The sequence below is a fragment of the Fundulus heteroclitus genome, chromosome 12 (assembly GCF_011125445.2).
Source record: "Fundulus heteroclitus isolate FHET01 chromosome 12, MU-UCD_Fhet_4.1, whole genome shotgun sequence".
Lineage (NCBI taxonomy): Eukaryota > Metazoa > Chordata > Actinopteri > Cyprinodontiformes > Fundulidae > Fundulus > Fundulus heteroclitus.
In genome coordinates, this window is record NC_046372.1 from 44,574,173 (window position 1) to 44,590,084 (window position 15,912).

At 41.7% G+C, this 15,912-nt stretch overlaps 1 protein-coding gene across 1 annotated transcript in view; it reads right to left on the reverse strand.

Moving 5' to 3' along the window:
* LOC118565087 overlaps nt 1-4,513 on the reverse strand; it is a 41,099-nt gene extending 36,586 nt beyond the window's left edge. Inside the window, exons 1-2 of the mRNA XM_036144728.1 lie at nt 4,280-4,513; nt 3,869-4,138 (exon numbers count right to left, since the gene is read on the reverse strand). Coding sequence (XP_036000621.1) covers nt 3,869-4,138; nt 4,280-4,513 — 504 coding nt within the window. The remainder of the gene's footprint in view (nt 1-3,868; nt 4,139-4,279) is intronic.
* Between the last annotated feature and the right edge of the window lie 11,399 nt (nt 4,514-15,912).

Here is a 15,912-nt window from a genome sequence, read left to right on the forward strand (position 1 = left end):
CAAAGCCAGTTCAGACTGGGTTTACCCCTCCTTTTTTTCCAAATGATTTCCTGGGTAAGAGCTGGTTGTGTGTTTCTGGGCGAACAACTGATGAAATTCACCTGAGAATGTAGGCTTTTCTGTTCTAATTATTTGAAAGTATTAGAGAGAAAAAAATCCCCCATTATGCAAGGTTTTACTGTCTGAATATACTTAAAGTCCTTCAGTATAATGTCTTTTAAAAATATTCATACACCTTAAACATTTCTATAAAGCCTGGTGTGCATTGTAGTAAGTCCTTCAAAGGGAACACTTTGAGGTACCACTATTCGCTGCAATTACAGCTGCAAGGCTCATGGAGTAATATATGCCTCTACAAGCTGGCATGTCTAGAAACTGAACATTTTCATCCATTCTTTGCTAAATAACTCAAGCTCAGTCAGATTGGATGTGAACATTCCTTTTTGAGTCTCACCACAGTTTTCTGATTTGGTTTAGGTCTTGGCTTTGACTGGGCCATTCAAAACCATTTAAGTACTTGATCTAAACCAGAGGTGGTCAACTCCAGTCCTTTGTGTGTCTTTGCTCCAAGAAGTCTCCTTAGCGTTAGTCATTAGGTTCCGCAGAGGCCTTGTTTGATTCAGGTCTGCCGAACCAGAGGAACCTTGAAAACATGCAGAACACAGGCGGGATACAAGCTTTTGATGACTGGAGGTGTCTGTCCCAGATCTAAACCTTTCCATTGTAGCTCTGGCTGTTTTGGGTCACTGTCCTCCTGGAAGGTCAACCTCAGCCCATTTATCTTCTCATTAACTGTTTGTCCACCCTCTGGACACCCTGGGTACAAAAGTCTATTCTGTCACTGCAATCAGGGCAATATTTTTTAATTTTATTGATAGACATAGCATTTTGCATGTAGTCCAAACATTAATTTTGGTCTCAGCAGAACAGAGCACCTTCTTCTGCAAATGTTCTGTGTCTCCTCTATGTGTTTGTGGCCAACTGAACGCAGGACTGACTTGACTTTCTCCCAGAAATGGCTTTCTTCCTACCGCTATTGCATACAGACCAGGTTTGTGGCGTGCACAACTAATGGCTGTCCTGTAAGCACATCATCCTAACTATTTGTTTAAAAAAGGTAAATGTTGATTCCTTTTCCTTCAGTTTTATCAAATATCGAAAGCTTTAAGGGGTGTGAATAGTTAAGCAAGCAACTGCAACAGCAGACAATTGTATTGAAGAATCAGTCATTCAACATGATCTAAGAATCAAAAGTTGATCCAACAAACTCCCAGAAAACTGTAAAAGTGCTGAAAGCCTGAGTTCCTTTAAATCAAGATTAAAAACACATTTGTTTAGGACTGCCTCTGACTGTTCTAGTTAAACTTTTTTACTGAAACATCATTTGTTCAAGTTTGTAGTCCAACTGTTTTTAATATTTGGTTTTAGTTTCCATTTTACCATGGTTTATTTTATTTATTTTATTTTTTACATTTTATTCCAACACACTTTTATTGTGTTTTTATTTTACTATATTTTAATAATGTAAAGCACTTTGCATTGTCTTTGTACTGACATGTGCTATACAAACAAACTCGCCTTGCCTTCTGTGGGTATTTCTGACAGGCCTTTACTGGTTTTAATGACAATAATAAATCCTCATTTTTCACACCACAGTTTACATTGTTTGGCTGGTCACGCATGGTTGAAGATTGCCCAAACCGAAGCGCCATGTTGGCACCAGCACTGCAGAAGTGTATGCAGAGGAGTATCTTATGTCCTCAGCTCCGTCCACAAGCAGAGGATGAGCTTCAGTTAGGGGTGTCTGAGGGGCAAGAGGTTTAACAGCTTGCTGAAAGCTGTAAAGTAGAGCTGGAAGGAATCAAATAAGCATCACATCTGTCCTGAGTTAGACCCTTTAATGCTACAAATTCCTGATTTGATTTTAAGATTTTTCCGATTGGGCTAAAGCCACAGACTCTCCAATCACTGCTTGGTAACTGCTAACCTCCCTTAGTGAGGAACAAGAATCAAGCATTTGCAGGAATTATTTTGGGGGGTTCGGATCCAGAACGGGGCGAATATGGTTACTGGAACAACGAACGCACCTCCAATGACATCACCCTCTTAAAACTAATGGCTATTATTCAGAAACATGTGGCTGCTGCCCACATGTGGCTCACACCAAACACACTAAACTCACACACCTTCGGCTCTCTCGTGGACGATTGCGAACACGAAAACAATTGTTCCTCTGTTTCGTTTTCCCTGCTGTCTGGATTTTGATGAGTGTTCATGTCATAATTGCATGCTTCAAGTTGTACTACCGACATCAAACAGCTTGAAGTCGAGTAAAAGAGATTGATGGGAATATTGTGCCATTTTTTACTACGATCCCAGGATTCCATAGGACTCTGGTCTGTGATGCCTGTGTCGACTCATCCCTCCTGCTCTATTCTGCAGACAAGCCACAGACATTAACTAAGAGCTCTGTGGCAGAGAGTCAACCACAGAGGGAAAAACACACTTCTAGGTTTCAAAGGCTTGAAATTTATGCGATGACACACACAGAGGAAGCTCCAGTAAAGCCAGTGGTGTATTTTGAAATGTCAAAAGTGTCTCCAGCCTGTGTTAAAGAGGGGACATTTCGCAATATGTGGCCTCAGGAACTGATTTTATTTCTACATTTAAATGTGATTTGTGTACATGCTCCCGATCTGGGACGGTACACCCCATGGCTGACTGGGACTCCAAGGACAAAATACTCTGAAATGACCCTTTTACAGCACGGGCCTCTGACAGAGCAGCATAAAACAGTATATAGTTATATCAATAAACACTAAGGATTATTTTACAGCAACAGGAACTGAAAATATAGGGTCCTCAAATTTAAAACCCCTAAAGATCTACAAAAAGAATAATTTGAATGTATAGTGAAGGAATAAAACAATATTTTATTACAATTTCTAGCCCTTTAAAGTCTGGAACTACTGATTATAATAATAAAATGTCCTTATCGGAACTTATTCAACTCACACTGTTCATTTGAAGTTCTTATTCTCCCAGTATTTCACAAGCATGGCTAAATGTAGGTGAGGGTGCATAGAGACCAGGATGCTGGAGTGTTTTACTTGGTTTACTTGTTGTCAGAACTCAGAACAGAAGGACCCAGTATTCAGGACGAACAAACAGTTTATTGTGAACAACTGAGCGGACGGCGCCGGTGATCTCAGTGGGAACCTCTGGTCTTATGTTCAGTTCTGGTGTAGCGGTGGTCCGAGGACAGGCTAAGGTCAAAACCATGTAGGCAATCGGGAGCAGGAAAATCCAAAGGGGTTGAGCAGGAGCCGATGTCCGGAATGTGGTCAATGGTCGGTAACAGGAGGTCAGAAAGCCGATGAAGTACCAAGGGATAATCCAGAGCGAAGTCGGGTCACAGTCCAGAGATTGGTACACGGGTAATAAGAGATCAAGCAGGATATCAAGTCGGGCGGGCGTCTAGAAGCAGGCAAACGGATTAGGAAGGAACAGGCTAACTCGGAGGTCAAGGAACAGAACAGGTCAGGAACAGGTAATCAGAATACAAAACGCTAGAATAGATCAATCGCTAGGACGATATAAACTGGAACTGCTGTCTTGTCTGAAGGGTGAATATATACTGTCAAACGCAGGTGGAACAGGTGAGCAGTAATGAGAACAGGGCGGAGTAACAACAGGTGTGAAATGGGTGAACAGACCAGGTAACAGTACCAAAATCATGACAGAACCTCCTCCCTAAGGGCGGATACCAGAATCTAGAAATCACAACAGGTTTGACCCGGGACACATGAAAAGTAGGGTGAATTCTCATTGTGCTAGGAAGCTGGAGGCGGACAGCCACCGGGTTTACCACCTTAGCAATGGGGAACGGCCCGATGAACCGAGGTGCCAGTTTCCTGCTCTCCACCCTCAGAGGCAAATCCTTGGTGGACAGCCACACCTTTTGACCCTCCCGATATTCAGGTGCCGGAACCCTGTGGTGGTTAGCAGCCTTGGATTGACTATCCAATGAGTTCCTAATAGCTCTTCGAGTTCTCCTCCAGGCTCGCTGGCACCTCATAGCTGACAATCGGCCTGATGGAACCTTTGAATCCCTCTCCTGGATGGTGAACACCGGTGGCTGAAAACCGAAAACAACATAAAACAGAGAGAGCCCAGTGGTGCTAGAAGGAGTGGAATTCAAGGCATGTTCGATCCATGAGAGTTGGTTTGACCACTTAGTAGGATCTGACCCACACAACAACTGTAGTTTGGTCTCTACCTCCTGATTGGCCCTCTCTGTCTGCCCATCTGTCTGGGGGTGGAAACCCGACGACAGGCTAACAGAGATCCCCAGCATGGCACAGAACTCCTTCCAGTAACGCGCCACGAACTGAGGACCTCTGTCGGAGACTATGTCCGTCAGAAGACCATGGAGGCGGAAGACCTCACGGGCCAGAATCTCCCCTATCTCCTTAGCGGATGGGAGTTTGGGCAGCGGAACCAAATGGACCATCTTGGAGAATCTGTCAATGATTGTTAGTATAACTGTGTTACCTTCTGAACGGGGTAAACCGGTGATGAAGTCCATAGCAATATTAGACCAAGGCCGAGATGGAATGGGTAAGGGTCGTAGTAAACCGAATGGGGGTCTTCTGGATGTTTTAGCCTGATTGCAATGAGAACATGCTGCTACAAACTCCCGCACATCAGCAGACAGAGAAGGCCACCAGAATTGTGTCCGAATAATACCCATAGTCTTAGTAACACCAGGATGACAAAACAAGCGGGACCCATGGCAGAACTCTAGTACCCACTTTCTCAAAGAGTCAGGAACAAACAGGTGATCCTTAGGACAGGTTTCTGGGGGCTGGTGGTTACAGACGGCCCCTCTAACGCCTCGAACACCCTGGACAATGCATCAGGCTTTACATTCTTAGTCCCGGGTCTGTAAGACAGAGAAAAATTGGAACGTCCGAAGAAGAGAGCCCATCTTGCTTGTCTAGGGTTAAGTCTTTTAGCAGTCTTAAGGTACTCTAAGTTCTTATGGTCCGTCCAAACCAAAAAGGGAACCTTGGACCCCTCCAGCCAATGTCTCCATTCTTCCAGAGCTAGCTTAACCGCTAGCAGTTCCCGATCCCCCACGTCACAGTTCCTCTCTGCGCTTGTTAGTCCCTTAGAAAAAAACGCACAGGGGTGCATCTTGCCGTCCTTGGGCTCCTGACTGAGAACAGCCCCAACCCCGGTACTAGATGCATCCACCTCCACGTTAAACTGTCTCTCTGGGTCAAGGGGAAACCAGAACAGATGCTGAAGTAAACTAATTCTTAAGTCTCTGAAAAGCTAGGTCTGCCTGTTCATTCCAACAGAATCTTAGCTTGGAGGATGTGAGAGCATGTAGAGGTGCAGCTATCTGACTGTAATTCCGTATGAATCTTCGATAGAAGTTTGCAAACCCCAAAAATCTCTGCAATTGCTTTCTATCCTTAGGAAGGAGCCAGTCAGTAACTGCGCTTACTTTAGACGAATCCTTAGCTATGTGGTTCGGGGACACCACAAAGCCTAGAAAAGACATAGTGGATACATGAAATTCACATTTCTCTGCCTTCACAAAAAGCTGGTTCTGCAGAAGGCTCAACAGGACAGATCTGACATGCATTTTATGGAACTCCATATCACAGGAGTAAATAATGATATCATCTAAATAAACAAACACAAAATGTCCGACCATGTCCCTGAGTATCTCGTTTACAAGATGTTGGAACACAGCAGGAGCATTAGTCAGACCAAAGGGCATAACAAGATATTCATAATGTCCTGTGGGGGTGTTGAATGCCGTCTTCCATTCATCTCCCTCTCGAATGCGCACCAAATGGTATGCGTTGCGTAGATCTAACTTTGGGAACACCTTTGCTCCCTGAATCTGGTCAAAAGCTGAGTTCATCAAGGGGATGGGGTAACAATTCTTTATCGTTATCTCAGTAAGACCTCTGTAGTCAATGCATGGTCTGAGTGAACCGTCCTTCTTCCCCACAAAAAAGAATCTGGCACCAGCTGGAGAAGAAGAAGGGCAAATAATCCCTGCTTTAAGGGAGTTGGAAATGTAATCTTGCATCGCCTGGGATTCAGGGCCCGATAAAGAGTATAACCGTCCCCTAGGTGGCGTAGTTCCCGGCAACAAGTCAATGCCACAGTCAAATGGCCGATGTGGAGGTAATGCAGTGGCTCTGCACTTATTGAAAACCTTCATGAGGTCATGATACTCTGTAGGAACTCTTGACAGGTCCACCTCATTGACTGCTGATTGTACAGGCCGGGCAGAACGTAAACACGAATCTGAACAGGAGGTAGCCCAACCTAAGACCTCAGCATTTTGCCAGTCAATGTGAGGATTGTGTTTCCTTAGCCAAGTATAACCTAGAACAATAGGAACCTGGGGATAATCAATTATCACAAATGATAATTCCTCACAATGATTACCCCCCACCACCAGCTCAACAGGTTCCGAAATGAGAGAGGAACAACTAATTTGGTGGCCATCTAAGGCTATCACCTTATGGGAATCTGGCGGCGGAAAAAGCCTTATTCCCAGTCGCCTAGCCAACCCTTCGTCCATAAACTTGGTGTCCGAACCTGAGTCCATTAATGCAGACAGTGTGTGAGTTCTGGAATCGACCCCGAGAATCACTGGAAAGAAAAGATCTGGGGAGACGGCAAGTTTGGTGTGACTCAGTAGAGTACTCCTCTGCTCTAATGAGCCTGTACCTCTTATCGGACACGACCTGACACGATGTCCCACACCACCACAGTAGAGACAAAGGTTCAGCTGATGACGTGTGCTTCTCTCCTCTGGCGTCAGACGGGTCCGCCCCAGTTGCATCGGCTCGGGGTCTGGTGTACGGTCAGGAGCAGGAACCACCGCAGGTACATATGAAGCCGGTCGAGGATAAGTAGATGCCCACACTCCCCTTTCTCTGCGACGTTCAGTCAACCGAAGATCGATCTGCATAGCCAATTCCTCCAGCTGTTTCAAGGTCTGCGGGAACTCGCGGGTTGACAGTACATCCTTTACTCCTTCATTTAAACCCCGGTTGAAAGCGTCCATGAGAGCCTCCTCATTCCAAGTACTTTCCGCAGAAAGTAAATGGAAGTCAATGACATATTCTGCGACTGATCTACCACCCTGCCTGAGAGCATAAAGTCCTCTTGAAGCCTCCCGACTGGGGAGAGCTGGGCAAAAAACCCGAACCAGTTCTGGCATAAATGCCCAGTAAGAATAGCAGAGACCAGGGTTGTTTTGCCATACAGATGTTCCCCATATTTTGCCCTTCCTGCCAATAAGGAAGTAACAAATGCTACCATCGAATGATCAGAGGGATAAACAGATGGCTGGAGTTGGAACTGGATCTCACACTGGGTGAGAAACGCTCTGCATTGATCGGATTCTGGAGGTGAGAGGTGCGGCTCATGAAAAGTCTGCCTGACAACTGGTGACACAGCTGCGGAGGCTGACGTAGGCGGAAGGGTAGGAGCGGGGGTTGCCTGCTTGCGAAGATGGGAGAGAATTTCGCTTACCCCCACTTCGAGCTGTGAAATCGAATTCTCTACCCCTGAGCGCCACTGTTTGTCCGCCGATGGATCCATGTTTATGGCCAGTTTATGCTGTCAGAACTCAGAACAGAAGGACCCAGTATTCAGGACGAACAAACAGTTTATTGTGAACAACTGAGCGGACGGCGCCGGTGATCTCAGCGGGACACTCCGGTCTTATGTTCAGTTCTGGTGTAGCGGTGGTCCGAGGACAGGCTAAGGTCAAAACCGTGTAGGCAATTGGGAGCAGGAAAATCCAAAGGGGTTGAGCAGGAGCCGATGTCCGGAATGTGGTCAATGGTCGGTAACAGGAGGTCAGAAAACCGATGAGGTACCAAGGGATAATCCAGAGCGAAGTCGGGTCACAGTCCAGAGATCGGTACACTGGTAATAAGAGATCAAGCAGGATATCAAGTCAGGCGGGCGTCTAGAAGCAGGCAAACGGATTAGGAAGGAACAGGCAAACTCGGAGGTCAAGGAACAGAACAGGTCAGGAACAGGTAATCAGAATACAAAACGCTGGAATAGATAAATCGCTAGGACGAAATAAACTGGCACTGCTGTCTTGTCTGAAGGGTGAATATATACTGTCAAACGCAGGTGGAACAGGTGAGCAGTAATGAGAACAGGGCGGAGTAACAACAGGTGTGAAAAGGGTGAACAGACCATGTAATAGTACCAAAATCATGACACTTGTTACTTGAAAGAAACAAGTATACCTGCTATTTACAGGCATTTTCAAAGCTCTCAACAAGTCCATTGTTCTTGGAAACTTCTGCTGATAACCCTTTTCACTTCTGTGTCTGAATTCCTGCATCTGGTCATGGTGTAAGGATGCTCTCTCCACTTCCAGGTTTTGGGCTCCAGCTGTGCTCGTTGGAACACTTGGCGGTTTAGAAATGTAGCTGTTTTTAATCAATAAGGTATCTAAGGTCTTGTGTCTAAGGACTGACACCTTGATAAAAAGATGCTGTTTTTTTGCCCATCAGCTGGGAAAATTATTCGCAACAAGGATTACAAGTTATTAATATTTAATTGTGGGGTAATAAATTCTTTTTTTATTTTAAAAATTATAATATTTCAGATTTTCCATCACTTCCAACTGAGAACAAATTTTTCAAATGTGAATTTAGAAAATGTTTTTTCAATATTATTATAAACTCTCCATCTAAGATCGAGCAGTAAAGAAACCCCCAAGCCCAATTTAGTGCAATATGTAATAATGGAGATATGTAATAATTGAAGAAATGGACAAACAAGAGTTAATTTAACCATTAGAAATAAAAAGGACTTTTTTTTATTCATTCAGAAATTCAACAATAAGAGATTTCAATGTCTTTCTTTTATTTTTCTTAAAGCATAAATGCCTCTTTATATATATTTCTAATGGGGTAAATATTACATTTGATCAAAAATAACAGTTAATAAATATTAAATGCTTGAAAGATAGTTATTAAATGTTGAATCAGAATCAGAATCAAGTTTAATCACCAAGTAGGTTTGCACATACAAGGAATTTGACTTAGAGATGATAGTGCAGACAGAAATAAGAATACAATAAAATAAAGTAAAATTTAATAAAATCAATATATATACAGAAGTAATATACACTCAGCAGACTGTGCGTTAATGTAACGCAGAAGCTTGTAAGTCCTGATTGGGGGAGAGAGACAGTGTCCAGAGTCACAGGCGGCTCTTGGCCTTGTTCATAAGACCGGTAGCAGATGGGAAAAAGCTGTTCTTGTTGTGATGATATAATAATAATACTAATATAACAGGGCTCATTCAAAAAGGAGCTGTTGTAAACAAGCTGCGTCATTGATTTATTTTGCAGTTTGTTGTGTCCTTGCTCTGTGATTGCTAAGGGTGTTAAATCTCAATGATAACTTGACATGTCAGTCTGTGGAACCAAATTTTCCTTTATGGGACAATAAAGCTATAATAAGATAGATTAACTATCTATCTATCTATCTATCTATCTATCTATCTATCTATCTATCTATCTATCTATCTATCTATCTATCTATATATCTATCCGTCCGTCCGTCCGTCCGTCCGTCCGTCCGTCCGTCCGTCCTTCCGTCTATTTATTTAATTTGACTTGACTCTGAATTTGGGGAGAGACCTAACTTGGACTTGGAAACATTCCAGTTCATTGCTTGCACACAAAACATACAGAAAAACATATTCTTCTGCATAGAGATTTTCTTGGAACATCTTATATGTTTTTTTTTTTTTTTTTTTTTTTTTCCTGGTAGAGCTCCACGCTGACTCCCTAGACAGCTGGGATATCTAAGGACAATGCAAGACAGTCATAACAAGTAAGACAAGTGTCTGGAGCAGTTTCTCTTTCTATATAAACATAACTGTGGCAAGGCATCCAGACCATCACAGACTAGAAGGCTGCTCCTTTACCCTGTGAGGACAACACAGACTTTCTCAAAATACTCAATAATTACTTTAGTCGGTTTGAAGCTCTCAACAATACTCCTGTGAGGAAATGCATAAATCACCCAGATGAACGGAACAGACACTCAGCTTTGAGACAGCTGATGTCAAGAAGACATTGAGAAATCTCAATGAAAGCAGCAGACCCCGACAACAACCCGGGACGGGTGCTCAAAGACTGTGCCGACCCACATGCTCACAGACATACTTAACACCTCACTGGCCTGTGCTGTCGTGCCATCCACCATATGAAATGCTTATTTTATTGTTTAATGCTGCATTCCTGACAAATGCCACAACATTTTGATTTGTTTCTGTTCTTTTATATAACCTCTGCCTCATCTTATGGTCGTTTCATTGTTCCATTACATCCTGTTGGCACATACCCTTGCACTACCCACATGTTCTTGTACATAACTTATCTGTACATAAAATCTTTTTTATTTTGTATCTTTTTGGTTTGCTCTACATTCCTGACAAATGACACATACTTACATTGATAATGTTTCTCTTTTGTCTTCTTTTTTTACGTGGAGACTAGCAACAAAAGTTTGCTGAAATGTGAATTGTGAGTGTGCAGTTAAATGGCAATTAATTCTGTCTGCAACAAGTCTATAACGAATTAAATAGTTTTAGATTGTTAAGAAAATCCCAGATTTGTTTTATAAAAAAAAAAACAATATGCTCAATTTATAATAATCAAGTTTAATAAACTGTATGCATGAAAGTAATCAACAGTTTTTGAAAAACTGTCTGGCTAAAACACATCTGCTTGGCTTTCTGGGGACAGTATGTAAAAGTTGGTGAAAAAGCAAGTATCCGAGAGAGATTCCAATATTGTTCATTGAAAAATGCCTGGCTTGGATCCCCTAGTCGATACCAGGAATCACAACGGGACATACAATAGGTCAGCTCAGAACCGTCAGTTAAGAATTAACAGTATATAAGCTGAAGTATAAACTAAAACAATTAGTCTGAATTGAAAGTTGCTAACTTTCTTGTCTCTTATCTCCCTGCCTCAAATAAGTTTTCTTTGAAAGAACAGAGCAACTCAAAGAAAACTGAATCCTTTCCTAGTAAGTGATATGGAAACAATAAACTCAGAACAGTCACCAACAGCCTGTGGTTTTTCAGTAAAACGATGAATGCAACAGGACGCTTTCTTTTAGTTCACCTCTTAATTGCACAGATCTGGAGCTCTGCCCTGGATTTTCTGGGACTCTTTTAAAGGAAGCTGAAGTAATGATTAAAAAGTAAAATCCACATCTGAGATATATTTTCCAATGGTGAAGCCATTATTGGAACCAGATGGGCAAGATGTGGGCCTGTTTGATACTTCCTGGTTTTTAACAAGCCTTTTTATTGACAGACTGGTTCCATGTTTTTTTTTTTTTCTGTTTATAGATGTTGTAGTGACATGATAGGTTCCAATTCATAAAGCCTTCATGCTAAAACATTCATCGCCAACTTGAAAAAAGTTGTTTGTTGCTGAGCTTAATACAGACAGACTTTTAGATGCTGCAGAAATTAAAGGATTCAAATGAAATGGCCTTAAAAAGACATACCTGTTGAGTCTGTCCATCAGCATGAACTGTATAAAACCAATTCTTTTAAATCCGACACATAACAAGACAGTATTCTTTAGGTAAAAAAAAATATATACAAAAAACTTATGTTATGAACTGTTAATGATATTCATCTCTGGATTAGCATTTACGGGCAACATACCAAGATGCCAACAGTGTGTGAAACAGCAAATCCAAACACAAAGATATCAGGATATCGTCCAAGAAATGGAGGTAAGATCCTGCATGCAAAGGAGATTTTCTGGTACAGAGATCTGGCAACCTTCTAGCTTGTTCTTTCAAAGCAGCGTGAAATTGTTAGTTTGAAACAGCCCTGTTTGACACATCTGTCATAGCAGGAGCTGTCTGCACAGTTCCCTCTCCGCTGTGTGCTTACAAGGTCACACATCACGTGCAAAGACCCAAACGTGGGCCAAGACGAAGATAAAAGATTGCGCGGTTCGAGAAGATAGGTGGTTACAAGACGCCAGATTCATTCAGGCATGACCTGAAGATAACTGCCACTCACATGTGAAGTAAAATCTGAAAAATGTAAATGATAAACGTGTCTGTTCTTCGGTGTGTTCTCCTGCCGGATCAGATCGGAACCTTCTGGCGTTTTCCATACACCTCATTAAAGTGGATTGACTGAAACAACAAAATGAAATGTAGAATTCAACGTGTTTTGCAATTCAGGAGGTTGTCAAATAAAAAAGCAGCTCTGTTTGGTGTTTCAGACAATGAACTCTGATTCATTAGGCCTGTTATGAACGTTTCAAGCAATAATTCAAAAAAATAAATAGAAAAACCGTTGCTGAAATAATTTTAATAGCTCTGCAAAAAGCATATTTGCTAACTGAGAGCCTACAACAATATTTTCAGCTTTTCATTTTAGACATTTAACCTTCACACTGTCATATGTAGGAAGTGATGTGCTTTGTTCAACTATTTAAAAGGGCCTAGTTGGGTGTTTTCCCATAAAAAGAACCCCCCCCCCCCAAAAAAAACAACATATATTCATCTTTAAATATAACAATTTAGCGTTCATCCTGATAGTATTTACTTAGTCCTTTCTGAGCCTTAACTTAGCGCCCTGTGTGATAAGCAGACAAATAATAATGTGCCACCTGCCAGTAGTGCTGCGGAGCGAGCAGAAAGCAAAATGGCGACGATTGACGCAGCTACTGTGAGATCCAGCGAACAACCCTCAAGCTCCCAGGCCTCTGGTAGAGGACCTGAGCTTGAGAAATGGAGAGCCACCCACCCTGCTCCGGGTCATCATTGCAGATGAAAATGTAAAATTGTATCCATTAGCAGTGGCCTGGTGGTTAGAGGAGGGTGCTTACATTCTGAGAAGACTGCGAGTATCTGCTTCCAACAGCGTAGATTGCAGAGAGCCCCGCTCGGCTTTAATGGGAACATGTTGTTTTTCAACGGGCCCAGAAATGCCTGAAAGAAGGAAGCACCTCCTGGAGGAGTGGCCTTTACCTTCCGTCCCACTTCTTCTTTGCGGCATTAACACTCAACTTAACACATAAACGATACAAATTTAGAAAGTGAATCAATTATTAGAAATAAAAATCATAATTAAAACAGAACACAAAACTCAAATAATGTTTTTCTAATTGTATACGCAAGAAAGACTTTAAAAAAATGTTTAAGGCAAAAAATAATGCACTGGGATAAATATCTGGACCGCACATCAGTACATTCAGTTAAGACTTCATTTGGTCCCCCGGGACTGGATGGCCCTCTGGGGTACCGGTACCTGGACCTGGGAGTATGCGATGTGTGGGTGAGTGTGGTGGATGTACAGTACTTTCTCTCGTATGGGCTTATGAGTGTTTGCATGTGGGGGCATTAGGGTGGGAACGTGTGAATGTGACTGTGTGCATGTTTTTATGTGTTTGTCTTTTTGTCATGTTGGCACCGTGGCTGCTGGGGAGTTTCCTGGGGCTCTCCTCTGCTCTTCCCTGGGATGGGGGGGTGCAGCTATGGTCCTTCTTGGTCTCCTCTGGTCTGGTGGACCTTTCAGGCAACTCTCCGGTGTTTACCTCAGGGCTCTGGGGGGTGGGTCTTTGGCTCCTCACAACCACCATGGATAATTTTTCTTATGGATAAACCTTACATATACATCACACTCTCACAAACACCCACAGGTGCTTACTCCTCTATACAGATAAACCCTATAGTTATCTTTGGCTGTCACTAAGTACATCTTGTATTAAATAATACTGCATATTTTACAGTGACGTTATTAAAGGTATTGGTTGTTTGTATCTGGGATACGTTATTGATTGGTTTTGCTCTTCTTTTTATATGTCTCTCCAAGGATGTTATTTTGTACTATTTTCTTTTAGCATTTGTCTCATCTTTTTCTCTTTCTTTTCTCTGTCTTTTACCTTTTGGTTTTTGTGTCCATTGAAAGTGAATATATATATATATATATATATATATATATATATATATATATATATATATATATATATATATATATATATATATATATTAGGGCTGGGCAACGATTAAAATATTTAATCGCGATTAATCGCCCTGATAAATCGCGATTAATCGCGATTAATCGCCCTGATTAATCGCGATTAATCGCATTGTATTTACAAACTCCAAGAATGAATTCAAAAGTAGTGTAAAGAGCACTTTTATTTTAATGTTCTGCTGCCATATGAACAAAAGTGTTGTAACATTTGTAGCACTTATTTTATACTGGATATTTTCAACCCATCTATTGAATTTAGTGCACTAGTTGATCTTTTCTTCATAAGAGAACAGCAAGCACTGCAGCCAAAATATGGCCTTTTTTGACCTGCTGTATATTAGCCAGTCCCTAAGCTTGATGTATCATGAAACTGTTGACCTTTTGGGTTTTTATTTTATTATTACAATTAAATAATAATAATAATAATAATAATAATAATAATAATAATAATAATGATAATAATAATAATGTTATGTTCAGTGTTTTTTCGCTAATCCACCTCTTATATATTTCAATCCTTATGTAATTTTGTCTGTGTTGTGTGCACCTGCCTGTTGCTTTAATCCTATAAATTTCCCCGTCGTGGGATAAAAAAAGGATTAGCTAATGTTATCTTATCTTAAATAACACTTTTTAATATATGTACTGGGTTCTTTCAAGGTCTTAATTACATGTTATGTGTGGGCTCCAGTAACATCCATCCATCCATCCATCCATCCACTGATCTACCTGGATGTTCCCTGGAGGACTGAAACGCCTCAGTGACATCAGTCTGTGGGTCTGTCGGGGCAATGAGAGAAGTTTCGTCTCCTCTCTCCGTTTCTGGGGCTCGACGTTTTCATGTTTTTTCACGTGCTTAGATAAATTTGTTGTGTTTCCACTGAAATGAACCGGCTTTTTACAAAACATACAGCTTGATTTCATTTACGGTATTAAAATAAAGCCAAACGGTGCTACTTCCCCTGTTCATGTTTTTTTGCTGCTGCGGTCTCTCTCAGCTGTTTGTGTATTAAGTTTGTGTGAGAGCTGAGTGGGCGGGCCAGGCTGAGCCTGCGTGCTGATTGGCTGGCGCCGCTGAGCCGTGTACGAGAGGGGAGGGGGAGCGGGAGAGTGCTGCCGTGACAGCGCGCTGCAGTCAGCGCGTGCTGACTGACACTGAAAGCATGTGAGCAACATGCGTTAATGCGCGATAAAATAAATATCGCCGTTAATAGTCTAATGAATTAACGCGAAATTAACGCGTTCACTTGCCCAGCCCTAAAATATATATATATATATATATATATATATATATATATATATATATAGGTCAGAAAATGTATGGGTAATAAAGACATCAATGCATTTCAAAGATTCAGGGAGACAGGGGACCTTTTTAAGGGTATTTTCAGAGAACAAGTTTGAATGGTTATATTTAAGATTTTCGTGCATATTCCAAACCGCAGACGCTTGACTCATGTTTTGTTTTATTTACAGTGAAATCACTCTTTTGGAGATAGTATTGTTCAGTGACAAGTTGGAAAAACAGTGAGACCTGAGAATGTTGTGTAGCTTGACATTTTTTTTAGTCCAACGCTATAGCAAAAAATAATCATTAACAGAAGGTTTATGTGTGTGGATCTGGTTTTTAATGACCAATAAAATGTAAATGAACACTTTTCTGAAACTGGTACTATGTTTTAAACGGTGACAGCCATACTAGATTTCGAGGTAAGGGTTGGTAGAAAAGCTGCAGCTTTTCAAGTCAGAATTCCAACTTCACAGGCTGTGTACCGACTGAGCTCAGCATTAAGCTCACCAGACTATTTGAAATAG